The 19,239-nt window shown below is 40.1% G+C and overlaps 1 protein-coding gene across 1 annotated transcript in view; it reads left to right on the top strand.

Annotated features, from left to right (window-relative positions):
- Window positions 1-15,217, top strand: part of COG3 (component of oligomeric golgi complex 3) — a gene marked incomplete at both ends in the record, with an annotated part of 29,243 nt that extends 14,026 nt beyond the window's left edge. Inside the window, 11 exons of the mRNA XM_079549627.1 lie at window positions 190-350; window positions 2,365-2,470; window positions 3,557-3,681; window positions 5,223-5,312; window positions 7,140-7,260; window positions 9,637-9,725; window positions 9,825-9,959; window positions 11,105-11,180; window positions 12,814-12,941; window positions 13,883-13,981; window positions 15,188-15,217. Coding sequence (XP_079405753.1) covers window positions 190-350; window positions 2,365-2,470; window positions 3,557-3,681; window positions 5,223-5,312; window positions 7,140-7,260; window positions 9,637-9,725; window positions 9,825-9,959; window positions 11,105-11,180; window positions 12,814-12,941; window positions 13,883-13,981; window positions 15,188-15,217 — 1,160 coding nt within the window. The remainder of the gene's footprint in view (window positions 1-189; window positions 351-2,364; window positions 2,471-3,556; window positions 3,682-5,222; window positions 5,313-7,139; window positions 7,261-9,636; window positions 9,726-9,824; window positions 9,960-11,104; window positions 11,181-12,813; window positions 12,942-13,882; window positions 13,982-15,187) is intronic.
- Window positions 15,218-19,239: the final 4,022 nt, after the last annotated feature.

Below are 19,239 nucleotides of genomic sequence, written 5' to 3'. Positions count from 1 at the left end.
AGCTAGAATGGCTGCAGTGTCAGAGTCACAAATTTGTCTGCGTGCCGCTGTTCCCAGAATGCTCTGACTTCTGCGGTCAGTCAGTTTTGTGCCAGTTCTGTATTGGTGATGCCTAAACTTCTGCATCTATAAAATTGTTGTGTAGTGAAATTCACAGGTTTGTGTCTTTCTTTTTATAACCTTTGTCAGCTGAACAACTAGGTGCATTTGCTGCCGGCGTCAAGCAGATGTTAGAAGATGTACAAGAGCGTCTTGTCTACAGGACACATATTTACATTCAGACTGATATCATAGGCTACAAACCTGCTCCGGGAGATCTTGCATATCCTGACAAGTTGGAAATGATGGAGGTATAGGATTACATTTTATTGCCCTTGGTTTAGTTTTCCTTGTATATACATTTGTGTGGTATCTTGTTTCTGTTTTTCAGGTTTGTTATTACTGGCACTATCAAAGTGTCACCTTTTTTCTCCCAGAGTGGTCAGGCACTGGAATGGCTGCCCAGGGAGGTGGTGGAGTCATCATCCCTGGCAGTGTTCAAGAGGTGTCTGGATGAGGAGCTATGAGATTTGCTTCAGTAGCTTGTGGTAGCACTGGTGATGGGAGGGTGGTTGGACTAGATGATCTTCCAGGTCTCTTCCAAACTTGTGATTCTATGATTCTACTGATTAAATTATGACCCTACACTAGATGTCAGAAAGCACTTTATGTCGGACTGAAGATATTTCTCAAAGTTAATGGTTTTAGCTAACCTTGAAGCTTCTTAAATTTTCCTCTTAGATTTAATAACCAGCATAATACAAATTCTCCCAAAATAGCTCCTGCCATTCTCTTTGTAAGTTTCCAAGTTGTCAGAGAATTGAGTTGATGAAGAATGACAATTCCAGCATGGCTTGGCGAGATTCATATTTCATTTTTCCATTCTGCTTTACTTTTAAGTACCAGAATAGCTGGCAGTCTTTACAAATCAGAGGACTTAATTGCGGCTGAGAAGTCAATATGTTGTTTGATTTCAGAAACAAGTGTTACTTAGCTCTAAAGCTTCTGTGTTTTATGTGTGTTTGTATTTCTGTGGGCTGGAAGAAAATTTTGTCTAAGTGGACCCGGTTCTGTTCAATTATTGCCTCTAAATGAACAAATATAGTGAGAAGCCTCTTTGTGCCAAATTCACATTGCTATAATCTTGTTTTATACATGCTTATAGCATTTGCTATGTTACAGTTCATGCCTTCGTGATGACAGATGATGTTAATAGGATTTTAGCAAAGCATTTACAAATCCTGAAGCAAGTGAGTTTAATGGAATCCTTGCCCTTTATGCTGGAAGTTTAATGATCAATAAGTTTTTGTGGAGAAGACCAAACCAGTAATTGAGAATCCCACACAACGTAACTAAATGGGATCAGACAGCGATCATAAGCGTTAGCAGTGTAACTGTTTGGAGCACGGTATTTCTTACTGAAGTGAATATAACTAGATGAAGGAATGGTTTGGATAATTTTATGTTAGCTATGACTTCTGTAGACAGGCCTCTGTACTGCTTGCTTCTGCAAGATCGTATTTTTTAGCAGGAGTTCTGTGGCTGTTTGCTTAGGAAGAGGAGGAAAGCGATCTCTCCAGTTCATTCTAGAGAGCAATTATGCTGTTCTTCATGTGTCCTCACATGACTCCATTTTCTATCCGGTTTGGGGATTCATTTTGTTGTTTGATTGCTTTTTATATCTCAAAACCTTATTTTTCAGAGAGACCTTATGACTGAGTAAATGAATTATTAAAATGTTAAAAGCACAGGGCAGGAGTATTTCTTGTGCTGTTCTACTCAAATATTAATGGAGTGCTTTGCCCATTCTTGCTGCCTGCAGTCGCTTTAAAGCAGACCCAGTGGTGAAAAAGGTTGAAGTGTGGAAGTGTTGAAAGCTTTTTGTTGAACTCCTGCAGGGAATAAACTGGAGAGCACTTCAAGGCCATCTGCACCTAACATTTATAGCAATAAAGCCATCATAGCGATTATCTCTATGAAATCCAATTAAATGTTGGATTGGGTTCCCCTGTTCTGAGCTTTTCTTTCTAGGTGTATCGACTGGTTAATCTTTGGAGATCAGTAAAAACAGGCAAAGTGGAAAGAAAAGTGCTTTACATGCCTCTGGGTAGTGCTTGTGAATCTTAGATTGGCTTGGAAGTGTTTCAGTTACTATTTTGGAAACAGCTGTCTCTACTTAGTTTGTTCTCATTCCTTTGGTGAGCTGAGTATAGTTGATTTCTTTGGCAATTTAGTTCTCTTTTCTCTATTGTAATCAAAACAGCATAATCCAGTTTAAATAATAAATATAATATAGTTTGTTTTGTGTTGTGTCTTCCTCTGCAGCAAATTGCACAGAGCTTAAAAGAGGAACAGAAGAAGCTGCCATCTGAAGCTTCGTTTTCAGATGTCCGGCTAGAAGATCCCGAGTCCTGCAATTTAGTTAAATCTGGTATGAAATATATCTCACTTTGTCAGATTAATTGATTGGGATTATTTACCCTTCAAAGTGTCTCTTTTTCATTCCTATGCCTGCATGAGCAGCTGAAGTGACTGACAAGTAGCCTAGGAACCTCAAACCAACAGCTAAGGTCTTACAGGCCTTCTAATGACTGTGACAATAAGTATTCTGTTGTAAAAGGGAGAAGGATATTGATGAATTCCCACACTTGCCACCTAAGCACCTTATAAGTGCTAATGATGGAACAAGCACTTCTAAGCACCTCTCCTTTTTTGGATGATTGCTGATGAGAATCAGAGTTACAGTGTTATTGACTTAGATATTGCCCAAGATTTTAGGAGGAAAAGAAAATAATGCAGGGCTTCTGTCAGGTGCTGTGAAAATCTGTCTTGGGCATAAAGAGGTGTCAGAAGTTATCCAGGAGGAAATGTTTTTTGTTTTTTTTTTTACACCCTCCTCACTGCAATAGAAATGATGTTCAAACCCTGCATTTTCTGCAGCTGTTTAATTCATGTAGAATTATGCCCTATAGAAAGAAAAGCATGAAAGAATAAGATGGATGGGATGTTTGTTTTTTCTTTTCCTTCTGGGTAAGTTGTGTAGTTCTGTGCTCACAAACTGTTTTGTTTCCACACTTGTCTGTAATTGAGCATTTCAGCTGTTGAGCTGAGGAAGGGGAGTCATTGGAGACATGCCTGTAAAATTAGTTCCTTCAGAAAGGTGAAGTTGGGCCATCAGTGAAAACAAGTATTCATGTCTTTCACAGCTGCGTGCCTTATTATACATCAGTAATCTAGTTCTGTCCTGTTCAGAAGGACAAAGACCAATGGAAGTGGTTGAGGCAGCGTTCCTGGAGGTGTTGAAGAAACATTTAGATGTTGTGCTGAGGGACGTGGTTTAGTGGGGAGATATTGGTGGTAGGTGGATGGTTGGACTTGATAATCTTGGAGGTCTTTTCCAACCTTGGTGATTCTGTGAATTATTGTGGAGTCAGTGTGAAGTGCAGTCAGTGCTGCAGTTGGAAGGATGGATGGGGGATGGCTTTGTCATTCATGCATGAATTTTACTTTTAAATAGGTTCAGCGGAATCCCTTAATCCCAGACAGCAGTCCACCATCTCACCAGCAGATCTGCACGGCATGTGGTACCCTACTGTCAGAAGGACCCTTGTGTGTCTCTCCAAACTGTACAGATGTATAGACGTATGCAAAAAGTCTTCTCATTTTTTAAGTGAGGCGTGTGGAACCAGTTCTGAATATTTCAGTCTAAAAGGAATGGACAGTTGTTGGCCTCTGTTACCTCTTATTGGTCTTCTTTGCTTTATGTAAAACGTGTGGACTGACAAATTCTAGTCATTATTTCCAAGTCAACTTTGTGCTTGTAGAATGAGAAGAAAGTATGCTGGCCTGTACATCCATTCCTTTTGCTATTACAAATGTATTTTCAGTATGTGATGCTTAAGATACGTAAACCAAAGTTGAGGAGTGATGGGGAAAAGGTAGAATAGAAAGCACTGGCTCACTTTTATGGAATGACCCTGTTGCTGAAATCCCTGGATGAACGTGTTTCTTGCTGTGTACTTTTCAGTTCCTCAGACTGGGTGGTGTTTCTGATTTAAAAATGCTGGCTCTATTGCTTCTCTATTTTGAAGATGTTCCTCGTGTTTTTTGTACCACATCTTCAAAAGCACAGGGTACTGACACAGCAAACAATGTTTACAATATCCACAGTTTAAGACAGAGGAAATCTTCATGTCTAGCAGAAGCAACTGTAGTATTTACTTCACAAGTATTTTGAGATTTGCACATCAAAACCTGATTTTTGTCTGTCACTTAACAGCTAGTAAGTCCGAGAAACACACTGTGAGTGTTCTTGCTTCTCTGTATGTCTTCCATCCTAATATATGCTTAGTGCATCTCACGGTATCTATGATAGGTGTTACGAGAAACTGCCTCCAGTGTGGTATTTACTTAAAAAGAAACTGGAAAATATTAATGCTTCATTGCTTGCTTTATCAATCTCATTAAACATAAATGGTGATTTGACACTGTTTTTGGCTAGAAACTTGGAGAAGGGGTGACTTTTGAATTGTTGATATAGTTAATTAACAGGGTGTGTGTGCTGGCAGAGTCAATATGTCCTGCCTGCATCCTTTTGGTAGGAGAAGAAGTAAATGAAGTGGTACTGGCACCCCCTGGGACAGTTGGGGCTGCCATGCACTACGTGGAAGTGCTGGCAGAGGCTGCCTGCATTCATGGGGCTGGCTCAGCCATGCAGTGTGGCTGCAGCAGCTTGATCAGTGTGCCCCCCAGGCCATGGCATCTGTCGTGTTTCTTACTAGCTTGGCCCATAGCAAAGTACTTTGGCTTTGCTTAGGGTTAAATCACTCAAACGATCTCACATCTGTTGCAAGTTTACATTTTACACACATGTGCTTGCCTGGGCACTTGAGAAGTAAGGTTCATGCGTGTGGCTGTCGGTGTGTTGGTGTCACAGACTCAGGTGCAGATCCAAGTTGAGGGTGAATTGGGGCATACACATACTTTGGTGTGTACTTGTATCCAGTCTGAGTGCTGTAGCAAACTTCTGTGTATCAAAGCTTTAGCCTGTTGTATTGCATTTAGACAAGATGTAGCTAATCTAGAGTTTTATCTACTGATAAGCATAACTTTTGCAAGTCTCAACTCTGCATTCTGCTGAAGCTCTGCTGACGTTTTTTTGTCTGATTTTCTCTTCCCTGCAGAGGGCAGTGTTTCAGGGGTTATCACAAGAAGCCTTATCTGCCTGCGTCCATTCACTGCTCGGAGCTGCTGATTCTATCAGCAAAAACAAGGTCAGAATCTGTGCTTTGGGCTTAACTGTTTGGTTTTTTTTTTCCCTTTACACCATGTATGCCTAAAGCCATGAAGCAGCCGTGCAGAATTCCATTGAAATCTTAGTGAAAGCATGTTGCTCTGTCCCCTGAGACATGCTGGAATTGCTAGTGTTTATTTATGGTTAATAAATTCACATGCAAGCCTGTCTGAAAAGGTAAAATACACATCACAGCAGTCGTTTTTACAGACTGCAGCAGCTCATGTGAATTTAGTCAAGTGATACCTGAACAAGCATTCTACTGGAAGTCTCTGCTACTTGTTTGTTGCCATTGCCTGTTATTCTTTTCTCTTTTCCTCTGCCTCTGTTTTTTGAATTTTCAAAAATCTTTCCAAGTGTTAACATCCCTGGAAAGATAGGATAAGTATTCTTTGCTATTCTTTGCTCTGAACTGTCCATAATCAAAAGCTTTGATCTGGCATTTGTTGCTCAGAATTCAGTGCAGTTTCATCGAGTCATTTTTACCTTCCATGCTACTTTTACGTAATTATTTTGTTTTACCTTTTGGTTGTTTTGTTTTGTTTCTTTTAATATTAGAATTTATTTAATGCAAATACTGTAGTGTTTGCTAATTCCTGTCAGCCAGGAAATAAAGTTTATTTTAAAAACAATAGATACTTATAATATACTTATAATATACTTATAATAAACACTTGATAGGCTAAACTTGTAGGATTTTTCCATATGAACAGTAAGTATTTAGTAATGAAAGAGATAATTTTTATTCACATTATTGTGAAGTATTTCTTTTTAGTGTCCCTTGAAGAACAGAACCTCTTACACGTAGTACCTCTAAAAATAAGTTCAAGCCACATTTCCTTCTTGCTTAATCATGTAATTATGTCTTATATATCTAATACAGGTTTCTGCAGCTAATTATCCATCCAGCCTTGTATGGATGCATGTTAATGTAACATTAATTGATGAAATTCTGCATGTATGAACAAAAAAGAACCTCAGTAAACCATTCTCTCACGTATTTTTTAGTGAACATTTCTTTGTTTTAAAATTGTAGCTTTAAACCTGGTTTCTTTACTTTTTCATTATATCATGTCAAGTTTCTGTTCCAGCCTGCAAAGGCAAATGCCAATTCTTGAGTCCTCCCCCATTTACCTCAATGAGCCATGAACATGGAAGATGAAAAACTGCATGCAGTATAGAGCACACAGCTAAAAAAACAAGCAGTGCAAAACTAATAGTCTCAAGATGTGGTATGAACTTGGCCTTGTTTTATTCTTTATATCTTTGCCATACAGTGTAGAAATTAAGCTTTGCATTTAATGATATGAGAAAAATGCCTCGTAAGATCTTTGCACTGTAGCATGGTTAATGTTTCTCTAATAATCTTGATTAGCTGCCTTTTAGGCTTTTTAATCATCTCAATGATGAAAAACAATCTTACAACCTCAAGTTTTTTCAACTTTATATGAATTACATGAAATAATTCCTGTCCTTTATGAAGAATAATTTAGTGTCTTTCAAAAAAATGGATGCCTGTGCCTAATGTGGGCATTTAGTAATGTAGCTCTATAATCCCTATCTTCCAACAAATGTGAATAAAGTTTGCTTCTGTAGAGCAGAGTATGTGAGCCGTAAGTAAGTGGAGCTTGTCGATGCTGGAATGTAGTTAATGGCACTTCAGACTAATGGAAAAATGTTATTAGTAAGATTATTAGTACGTGTTACAGGAAGGTAGCTAACACAAGTGAAGGTGTTGAAATTGTTCTTTTCACTTAATGGTTGCTCTTCACATGTAATGCATATGTTTTTTCTTGTTATGCTCTAGACCCAGGTTGATGGACAGCTTTTCTTAATAAAACACCTTTTGATTCTTCGTGAACAAATTGCTCCTTTCCACACTGATTTCACCATTAAGGAAATTTCCCTGGACCTTAAGAAAACTAGAGGTACTGAGCAGTTGCTGGCCACAGAATGGGATGAGATCATCCTCCATTCCTGTGCTAGCAGAAGTTCTGGGTTTATTTTATGTTCACCTGCAATGACCTGTATGTATGCTTGTTCTAATCTCTTGTGCTTTGTTCTTATTTTCTCTGGAAAGAAAACCAACAAACTGACCAGCCAACAAACAAGGTTCTTTGATTAAGGGCAATTTGTGATGTATCTAACAAGTTCTTTATTTTTGTATGGAATGCATTCAACTGCTCCTTGCTGTTAACCTAACTCACTTATCCACTCCTTTTTAAAAATGTCAAAGTAATCTATGCTTCTGTTGCTCAGAAATGTTTTTACCCTTTTCTGGTCTTTTCAGCAAGTATGTTTTGTTACTGCAGTTTAGCAGATCAGTTTAAAAAAAAACACATACTTGATTTGCCTGCAACAAATTAAGTTTTCCTGGACTTTTCTGTGAGGTTTCACTTAGGAAAGAACTTTTCATGTTGCATGTCCTGTAAGCAGTATTGGTTTTATGTAGCAGTCATGTCTGCTGTAGGAAAAATAGAGAGTAATGGCCTTAGTCACTGTTTTTTAAAGTTGTAGTGGGGTTCCTTGGTAAAAGGCAGAAAAAAACCCTTTAAATATAGCAAGGAACACTCGTGGGCTACAAGAGTAATGGGAAGCATTAACTGGGAAGTTTGGAGAACAGAAGGCTCCTAGGAGACCTCATTGTGGTCTTGCAATACTTGAAGAGAGCATAGAAAAGGAGGGGGAACATCTGTTTACAAGACTGGACAGTGATAGGACGAGGGGGAATGGTTTTAAACTGAGACAGGGGAGGTTTAGGTTAGATATGAGGAGGAAGTTTTTCACTCTGAGGGTGGTGATGCACTGGAACAGGTTGCCCAAGGAGGCTGTGGATGCCCCATCCCTGGAGGCATTCAAGGCCAGGCTGGATGTGGCTCCGGGCAGCCTGGTCTGCTGGTTGGAGACCCTGCACATAGCAGGGGGTTGAAACTGGATGAGCATTGTGGTCCTTTTCAACCCAGGCCATTCTATGTTTCTATGATTCTCCTCTTCCATTCTGAAAGAGAAAGCTGAACATAATTTTTCTTCTGTGCTGTCTAATATGCTGCTGTTTTAACTTTGGAGCAAGCCATTCCTACACTAACCATTTCATTTGTTGCATTTGAACATCAATGAAACCATGTACCTGTTGAGTAGTTTCTAGTTGACTGGAGGTTAAAGGGTAAATACATCCTTTTGGTGTCTTGTCCTGGCTGACACACAAGTTTGCTCTCCTTTTGTATTTAACTGAATAAATTTTTGTGCCAGCCAGTGCTTTGCACATTATAGTGGTAAGTAATGGAAAACACTTTTTTTTTCATGTCAGATGAATGGATGCTGTTGGAAATTCTTAATGTAGCATTACATAGGCCAGCAAGGCTTTTATATTTGGAATGAGTTGTAGAAGTAAAATAAAATGGCTAATAAGAGTTCCGTTGTCTTCCAGCCAAGCTTTCTGCACATAGATTTTAAGATTTATAGCTCCAAATACTGCTTAATGTAAAAGTCATGCTACCACCTTTTTTTTTGTTTTTTTAATTAGTATAATGCTAAGGTAATTGTAACTGGAAGATAGAGTAGGGAAAGGTGGTTTTCACAGGGACTAGCTTGTAAGCATCTAATGGTGAACTTAGGCACTTCTTGGAATCAGAAGTAATTCAGAGGACAGAATGAATCTTTCCCTGCAGCCTCCTCTAAACTGCATAGGAGTGCAGATTCTTAGTTCAGTGCCTATGTGCATTCCCTCCCTGTTTGATACTTTTGACAGCTCTTCTCATACTCACACACATCATCTTTGCGTCCCATTGTTTTATACAGCAACAGAAGCACAGAGTTATTTTTGAAATGGAAGAAAGCTGGTGGAGGTGTAGGATCGTAAATAAGTGATGCTGGGGCAACAAGCCACACTGGAACTATATTGATATGTTTTTTACCCTAATTTGACTAGATTTCAGATCAACAACATCCCCTTAATGCAATAGCACTAATTTCAGGATGATGTGTTAATTGCAGGCATTGTTGCTTTTCCTGCTGTGACCATTAACACGAGTATATGTGAACCTTGATGTTTTGTTGTTCAGTATTAACTAAAAAAGCTAAAGCACGTGGGAAAAGAGTGCCAGTTCCCAGTTGTTTTGTGCAACCATACCTGGTTTTCCTGGGCAACAGGGTCTGCATATTGATTAATATGGGATCTGTAATGTTACAGGGGTCCTACTGGGACTAGGCCATTTTATTTACTCATACTCATTTACTCATTCAGTTGTGTGTTTCTGGAGCAGAATCCCCTTTATTTACAGTTTGAGTGACTTTCTTATTCACAGATGCAGCATTTAAAATCCTGAACCCTAAGACAGTTTCAAGATTTTTTAGACTAAACAGCAACAACGCCTTGATACAGTTCTTACTGGAGGTAATATATGGTCTTATTGCATTCATTAAAAAATGGTCATTTAAGTGGGTGGTGATGTCTGGCAAATAAAAAGGAGGGATTTGTTGTCTTCTGTTCAAGGGTACTCCAGAAATCAGAGAACACTATATTGACTCTAAGAAAGATGTCGATCGCCATCTGAAAGCAGCTTGTGAGCAGTTCATTCAGCAGCAAACCAAACAATTTATAGAGCAGCTGGAGGAGTTCATGACAAAGGTACAAGCATGGCGTGTTGTATGTTAACTGAAATACTGGCAACTCAAGGGAATTAGTAGTTAAATTGGGTTTGGGAGATGACTCCAATTAGCTGAAGGTAATGGCATTTCCCGTTTTAAAGTTGGGCTTCCTTTGAAGTTCAACAAGGAACTTTCCAAGCATTTTTGAGAGTTACAGATTAAAGGAACAAAGCATAGGTTAGTTTTAAAAGTGACAGACTCTGTAATCTAGAAGCTTTACCTGATTCACTGAGTTGGAACAGGTCTATGGAAGTCAGCAGAAGCTTTTCTGTTTGCAGGAAAGGCACTACCCAACCTTGTCCAAATCTGTAAGCCTTGAATAAAGTAGTGAGGTCATGCCTGTTCTTGAGGGAAGTCTTAGGGTATGGCTGTTAACTTTGTTAAAGATTTCTGTCTTCGACATATTTTACACAAGGTGAGCCCTTGCTGAGCAGGACTTTCCTTCCAAGTCCTCCCTGTGACAAAAGATCCTGACAAAACTTAGGCACTCAAGGAAGATCAGGCACCTTAGGGACAAGAACAACAAAAAAGTGTCTTTTTAGAATGCATTGATTTGTAAAACCCTACTGCAGGGCTCAGGATTGCAGAACATCTTGAGATGCAACAGGTCACTCTGTGTGCTTTTCTGGAAAACGTGATGCAGATCTTTGTGTACTGAGAGGATGTGTTTTTGTAGCATGAAGGCAACTCAGAAACTGGGGCTACAGCACTGTATGAACATCAGAAATATCCCAGCTGCTGGCTTTTGGAAAGGGATGCCTGAAAGATCTGTAGATGGGTTACTGAGATGGATAGATTGTCCACGTGATTCCAGTTGTCCATTTGGGGAGCTTGACTAACCTGATTAAATATAAATCCTTTTGAGGTTTTTTGGTATTCTTAGGTGCTGAAGCATCTTTGTAAATTTAATCCTGTTTTGAATTGTATGTTCAAGAAAGGATTGTGATTCCATTTCTGTCCAGCTGTTTCCCCTGTGTATTGTTGAGTCAGTGCACGGAAAGGAGAGAGCAGAGGGGTCTGGTAAAACACAGTGTCTAGGAGATGTGTGCAATTATTGTGTGATCACTGTGTTGTGATTGCAGCCTAAAGAAACAAACATCATATTGTTGATTGTAATTGTTTTAGGTGGCTGCTTTAAAAGCAATGGCTACTCAAGGAGGTCCCAAATACAGTCTTTCTCAGCAGCCTTGGGCACAACCAGGTATTTGCATTCTTTTACATTTATATTACTTCTGAGATTTAACCTGTTCTAGGCTAACAAAGCCGTGTTCATTTACTTGTTTGAGACTTCCATTGCAAACTCATCAAGTGGAGAAAAAGACCATTTCCATTCACCATTTTCGGTAGAGCAATATAAGCTGCATTATATGGGGCTAGAGAGTTCCAGTGTGTCATTTGTAGCTTTGCATGACTTCTAGAACACAGCAGTTAGAAAAGCTGATCAGATTAATTTGGTTCATGAAACTGACTGATCTGGAAAAATTCTAAGTACTCTCAACCTTTTTCTTGAAAATCTTGGCTTACTTTTTTACCTGTATGCCCGTTTACATGCCATAAGAGACTTCCAATAAGATATGCATTTAATTGGAGCACAGGATGAATGAATTGAGTATTTCTCAAGCTGTGGCTGCTCTTGCATGAAAACAGCAATTCCACGAACAAATGAAGAATGTACTTAAGGGATTACTTGGTTACATTGAGCTGAAGCTATTGCTTTTGTGGAAGGAAAGTGAGTCCATACTGAAGCTTTTATTGTCTGTATATTTGGTAACTTCTTCATTTTCAGAACTCATCCGTGAGTGCTTTGTAGGAATACTTGGAGTAGTTCAGTGTTCCTGGGTTTTGCTTTGCTGTTCATATTACAGAATTGTGCTTCTGATGATGTTGAGAAATCGTTTGATCCAATTCATACATTGGAACCTTCTGTGGCATCATATTCTTAAAATGCAAATCCAACCATATTTATTCATTAATCATTGCTGCTTCATGGGTCAGATGCTCTCAAGGTCTAACTTGATCTTCTGTTTCCTGTTTCGTCAGGGATATTCTTAATATTTGTCCAGAGTTAATTGTGTACAGAGGCAGCAGATTTAAGCAGATCTTCTGTTGCTTTTTGACTCATTCGTCTAGGAAACCGGGAGTAAACAGGAGAAAATTCAGATACTGTAGAAACTGAGGAGAAAAAAAAACACCAAAAAACCTTAAGCATTAGTATATTAACTTTGTGAATTTAAAGCTACAAAATGTATTTTTCCATTACCCTTTAAGCAAAGATCCTGGAAAACCATTAAGATGCTTAGCATAAAGAAAGAAGGTCTTGTCTGAGTGGATTCCTGTGTGGTTGATTTTAAAATTCAGATGTCTGTGCAAGCTTTCCTTGTGCAGATTACATCAGATGGGCAGTAAAGGAGAATTTGTGATATGCTGTTCTCTGTACTAGCAAAATTTATTCCCCAGTAGTTTCTTTTCTCTGGCAGTTTTCTGCTTGGGTGGGAGTCTATAGAAGTTTGTTTCTTTCCTGAAGACGGAAGGCTGTGATTTGAGGAACCTCAGGAGGATTGTAGTGGCTGGCAGAAATGGGTTGGATGCTCCTTCTAGTAGGTCCTGAGTAAGACCTGTAGTCTGAGTAGGTCCTGAAAGACCAACAGCATGTGTGGCATGTTGTGGGCGCATGATGGAGTGAATCTGTGCTGCCCACTCACCCCCTCTTCCTCTTTCAGTCCACCCTGTGGTGATGGTCAGCCCCAGTAAAGTAGAGATGATGTTCTGGAATGTAGATTTTAACTAGCAGAATGCCGTTGCACTTCATTAAGTGTGTTTACTTTCACTTTCAGCAAAGATCAACGACATGGTCTCTTCCACTTACAAGACAATCAAAACAAAGCTGCAGTCAACGTTACGAAGCATGTCACTATACTTGTCCAATAAAGATACAGAGTTCATTTTGTTTAAGCCAGTCAGGGTGAGTAGTGCTACACAGACATCAGCATGTTTTTCTGTAGGTCTTGGGCTTTCCTTTAGTTAAGACTTTAAGTACATTTTGTGGGATTCACCTTGGATTTCTGTATGCAAACTTATATGTATAATATATCTGTGTAAGTAGACACACGTATATATGTAGGGAGTGTGTAATATATCATTGCAGTGCACTGCTGTCAACATTGATCACACAAGCTTCACCAACATCAACAAAAAATAATTCCCCACACTGAAAATGAATGTAATATCTCAAAGGTGGACAATTTATGCAATTTAAGGCACACATACACACATACTCTTGTTTATGTCGGTATGGGTTTTCCTGGGCTCGCAGTCCAGCCAGTAAACACATGACAAATGCCAAGCACACATAACAGTGAACATAGTGTTGTGGTACCCTGATGAAAAACCTATTGAAAAGGCCTGTGAAATAAAATAATATATCCATGGTTTGTTTTAGCTTAAAAAGAATCCTGTACTGCTGTCTTGTATTCAGCCTGTGTATTGGACACTGCAAGCAAGCAACTGGATTCTGTTCTTTCTGCCACTTGGTCTGAGCTTGGTCTGTTACACATGGGCACTGGAGGTAGAGAGACTGCTACAGATTCAATGGCAGACCCAATATAAGGAGGAACCAGTCTTGAGTTTTAGGTTTTCAGGTTAAGTCTGTAGGATTTGGTGTTTCAGCTTAGCACGTGTTAGCTGAAATTTCTGTATTGAGCCAGCCTGGACTCCTTGGGGCTGTTTGTTGTGTTTTAAGAGAAAATGTGTTCATGTTCAGCCATTTCCCTCTGCCTGGTCGCTTCAGTAGCTATTCCATATACATCACACATATTGTAGTTAATGTTTGACGTGAGTTTTGTGGGTGAGTTTTGTGGTGTTTTTTTTTTTAAATTTTAATATTTTTTTTCTTTTCTTTAAAAGAATAACATCCAGCAAATGTTCCAGAAACTCCATGCTTTGTTAAAGGAAGAATTTAGTAATGAGGATCTCCAGATTATAGCTTGTCCTTCAATGGAACAGGTCTGTACTGAAACTGAATATATTAAAGCTCTCAGATTTATCAGGTGCTCTTTCATGTGTCTTTCTCAAACATTAACTTCTCATTTTTAGTACTTTTTAGCATTCTGTATTTTTTTGTATTTTTTTAAATCCCCCTTAATCCTGGGTGATTAAACTCAGGGCTTTATCTGAACCGTCAGCTCTCAATTAAAAGTTTCCTGTTTGGTTGCTTCTCTATGAATATGCAATAGAGTTTGTAAATTGGAGGTGGTGATTTATGTTGTCGGGGATTGGGTTCTACGACATCATGGCAGAGGTTTGCCTTTTTTGGGCATTGCCTTTTCAGACAGGTACAGCAGCTTGTGAATAAAACCTGCACATGTGGAGGTAGTTTTGCTTTTGACAAATGCAACAAGCAGCAGCTTTAACATTTGGGAAGCAGAGTAAGGATTTATAAGGATTCATTTGAAGTAAATTGCACTGGGGAAATGTGCAGATTTCTATGGAAATGTAACCATGCATAATAAGATCTTTAGTCTCAGCAATGATTGGAGTTGAGAATTCTCCATTTTAGGATGCTCTGCCACAAACCAAGCCAGTTTTTTAAAATCTCTCTTCGACCTTAATGATCCAGGGAATGTGGATGGAATTTTGATTGTTGCAGGCTGCCAATCATTAAACAGATGATCAAGCTGATGTGCTAGAGGAGTTTGTCTGTAGTGAATGTGGCCTCAGGGGCGTGTGTTAACTATCCTGGGAGTGATGCACTGGAAGGAGGTGGTGTTATCCTAGAGGAGTTGGCTTCTTCCAGCATTGTTTATCTATTTAAAGTTGAAAACGTGAGGCAGATCTTGAATGTAGCTGTTCTGTCTAATGTAGGCTTTCATAGAATCACAGAATGGCCTGGGTTGAAAAGGACCACAGTGATCATCCACTTTCAACCCCCTGCTATGTGCAGGGTCACCAACCAGCAGACCAGGCTGCCCAGAGCCACATCCAGCCTGGCCTTGAATGCCTCCAGGGATGGGGCATCCACAACCTCCTTGGGCAACCTGTTCCAGTGCATCACCACCCTCTGTGTGGAAAACTTCCATCTAATACCTAACCTTAACCTCTTGTCTCAGTTTAAAACCATTCCCCCTTGTCCTATCACTGTCTACTCTCGTAAAGAGCCATCCCTCCCTCATGTTTATATGCTCCCCTCAAATATTTCACTTTGTCTTTCAGGTGAACTTACTTCTGTCAATATCCAAGTAGCCGGTAAGGCTGCTATTTAAGCATCCTTGGCTGAACGACAAGCGGTGAAGGGGATGTGAAGATGTTTGCTTGAAGTAAATGAAGGATTTCCTCCCCCATGCAGTCCAGTCTGCATTAAGACCCTCCAGGCTGCTTAGCCCCGTTTTAGGAAAATGTTAAAAATCAGTTTTATTGATTTGTTAAAGGTCTTCCTATTTGCTAGCTTGAGAAGGGGGGAGAAGGAACACAAAACAAGCCCTTTGCTGATTGTTCTTATGGATGCTCAGTTAACTGCCTTCTCCAAGTATTCTCTAATTTGGAGTCCTGTTTTTTGATGTAAAAAGCTTTCATACTTCAAGCTGATTATTACAGTGAAAAATAGCACTTTCAAAAACACTGGAAATGAAATGCAGGAGTCAAATGGGAGCAGCAGTAGGTATTTTGCGAGGCTTGGAGATGGCACGTTGCTATGACCATTTGACTTAAGAAGGCATGCTCCAATTTGAACACCTGTGAGGATCCTGGCAATCCACTCTGTGCTCGAACATAATTCAGAGGTTTTTAGTTGAGAAGACTGTTTTCCACATCTGAAGCACTTCTTGATACACTGGGTGTGCTGTTCTTGTACTGTTGTGATTGGGAGCCATGAGGTCTGACCTGAAGGTTCGTGCTCTGGCCTTACTCCATGTAAAGAATCTCAGATTCCTGGATTTGCAATGGAAAGCTGTGCAATACAATGTCTGTTGGTTCTGAGGGGACTGCGTGTTTTCAGCTGCTTTACAACAAAGCTTAGCACTGAGATTCTCAGGTACTTAAGAGTTTTAGGTTAGCAGTTGCCTTACTGAGATTAAACAGAGGTGTTGCTTTGTTCATGGTGGACACTGGGACTGGAACTTGTACAGCCTTTGTGTGCTGGACTGAGTGCTAGTGGAGCTGTAAAGGGGATGCCAGGAATGAATGTGCAAGCACTGACAAATCCCTGTTGTAAGCAGGGGCTCAGTAACTGGTGAACAGTGCACTCTGGTCAGTACGCACTGATCATAATTTGGGAAAGCTGGTTGCAAACCACTCTGTCATGAATGGAATGAAACACTAAAAGCAGCTTCAGAGTATCTCAGTGTGTAAGTCTTTATTGTGCAGCAGTGAGAAGGAAACATTTGGTGAAGTGCGTGGCAGATTTTTAACTTATTTGTAAAAACTCTTCAGAAGTTTTAATTAAGTAGGCACTTCCGTGCACATCAGTGGTGGTTTTGATGTTTTTCCTGTAATAAATCATATGGCTGGAGACTAAAATGGTGTGATTTAGAGCTGCCGTGAGGAGTGGTGCAGCAGTGGTGCTGAGGCACATAAATGGTACTCATAGGACCCGACGTGACCCTTAAAATTAATGAGAGGAATTAACGAGGACAAAAACTTGCCCTTTCTTTTTACTCATGTAGAATTGTAGGCTGTAAAATAATGTCCAGTGCATTGTAATATATGTATATTTGTTTTTTTTTATAAAGTTTTACAGAAGGATTGCATGGTCACTGTACAAAGCCATGCATGACTTCATACATTGTACAGAGAAGTTGTGAAGGGTAAACCTTTGCAGTAGTCATTCTTGTGTTTGGGGTCTTTTCTCTCCTGGAATACCCAGACAGCTTTAGGACAGCTGGTTGGAAGATTAGAAGAGCTATCAGTTTATACAGCCTGTTTGCTAAACGAACATTTGTTTAAACATGTACAGTTTCAGATATTTACGTTTACAGATAGTGTAAATACTTTCAAAAGATTAACTTAAGATGCTTTATATTATCTGACTAGAAACTTGCTGTTTTTAATTTTTTTTAAATAAAAATGTTGCCTCCTATTTTGGTCAAAGAGTAAAGCTTTATCCTGAGGCTTGTCTGTCAAGATAACTGTAACGCAGAGACAACAAACACCCTGTAAGCACAGGCAGGGAGCGCGTTACTAAGAAGTGCTGTTCCTTTTTAGCAGTAAGGGAATTGACTTCATTTGGCACAGATGTAGACCTGAGTGCTGAACATACAGCTAACTGTTGAAGTAATCTCTCATTATGGTTATAATAAAGTAAATTTGTATTTTCTTTACTGACAGATTTGTATCTTCTTTACTGACAGATGGTCTCGTGTGACTGAATGGTCTCTTTGTTTGGAGTTTTATTAGGGGGAAGAAACCACAACTAGAACAAGAACAGATTTAACTAGATGGCCTGTACTAAGAGTAAACTTGGAGGTGGTGGCAGGAAGCACAAGTATTATTTTAGTTGTTAGTTCTTCTTGCTACCTGGGTGCTCACTGACTTATCTACCACATGGTATTTTTCTGGCCCTTTGTATTGCAAAAACATGTCATCCAGAGGCTTGTGGTTTGTTCCCTGAAATGTCAGTGTGAAGCATCCCTCTACTCTCTGGCTTTGACAGTGTCATTTGAATGAACCCATCTAAGGAAAAATGCTGCTTGCTTGTGGAATCCATCTTCTGTCTGACTGGTGCAGGTGGATCCGTGACCTTTGCTGCCTGAATGCTTGGAGCCTCCTAAAAAAGTTTGGCCCTTTGGATTGTGTCTTCTGGGATGTGCAGTGAATGCCAGAACAGCTGGCCAGGCATTCACTCTTTTGTGCCTATACCAACACTGGGTATTTCCCAAGCAAAAACTGCTTTTCTTTCCTCACACTATTCCTGTTTGGTGTTGACAAAGTTTTCAAATGAGATCGGCTTGGTGTTACAAGGGCTGGATGTACAGGAAGATAAGCATTGTGAGCTTGGAAAAGGAGCTTTATTGTCATTGCAAAGTGACTGGCTGTTATCACCTTGATAAAGGAAGAGTTGATCTGAAATGCTGAAGATAACTGTTTGCTACACATCTTGATGCCTTCATTTCAGTCTTTCAGGCAGACAGATGATGATGAGACACAAGGAGTGATATCACTGAGGCTGAGATTGCCAAAACTATTGCAAAACTGACTGTATTTTGGAGAGCAGGCTCCTGAGCTGAATCTTTTTGGATTGAAGGAAGCGCTCCTCTTCGTTTTCTAATCCTTTCAGTAGGTGACTTGTCTCTGGGTCTTTCAACTGCAAAGAGAGCCCATGTAAAGAGAGGAACATTAATACTGAAGGGAGGCTGTAAGGAAGAGCATCCTTTGTAACTCAGCTTTCATGCTCACCCTTATCCTGGTCTGCCCTTGCCCTTCTCACACCCTTGGAGTGGGCTAACCCTATAATTTCACTTGGGAGATGGTTCAGTTTCCAGTGTATGCCCGGAACTCAAGGGGTTAAACTCCATGGGGAGCTGGGGATTGGGAGATGGGGATGCACAGCTGCAGGCTGGGACAGTCACTGGCACTGAGAGCCCTGGTAATGCAGCGTTTCCACCCCCAGAGAAGGGTCAGAGGTAGGAAACCTGAGTGGCAATGAATACCAAAGGATTTCTGTTCCTGTCCCCAGATGCTTGTTTCATGTTAAGTGAAATGCTGTTAAGATAAAATCAGGAGCATTGTGTTTGTATCGACATTTAATATAAATGTTTTGAAAAGAAACAGCATTTCAAAGTGAAATGTGCTGTTCTCGCCCTTCAGTGGCAGCATTTCAATCTTATCTAAATGCTTCCCCAAAGTGGAATTTCATTAAGATTCACACAGGCAGGAAATTTGCTTTGGAATGAAATGATGACTTTTCTACCTGAAATCTGTGGCCAGCCCCAGGCAGCACCCTGGCAGGATGTGGTGTATCTCAGGTCGGCTGCTCTGCACTGCTGCTGCTCTCCCAGCAGCCAGAGGACAGGGCTTGGCTGAGCACATCCAGCACATCAAGCACTCACCTTGAGCCGGGCCCCCAAGTTAAAGTGGATGCAGTTGTTGTGGCTCACAAACCATAGGTGAATTTTATCCTGAGTCACAATTTTAAGGGTGAGGTGGCTGTTCAGTTTCATGGTGATGGGCTGGAAGGGAGGGCTGTGGACGTGGTGGCTGAGGTCGTGCCAGTTCCAGTGTTTTTGCCTCTCCCCTGCTTGGTCAAAGCAGATTCCTGTGCAAGGGCTCAG

The sequence above is a fragment of the Tetrao urogallus genome, assembly GCF_951394365.1.
Source record: "Tetrao urogallus genome assembly, chromosome: 1".
Classification (NCBI taxonomy): Eukaryota; Metazoa; Chordata; class Aves; order Galliformes; family Phasianidae; genus Tetrao; species Tetrao urogallus.
The sequence above is the reverse complement of the archived record's forward strand: the minus strand, read 5'-3'. Positions and strand labels throughout refer to the sequence as shown.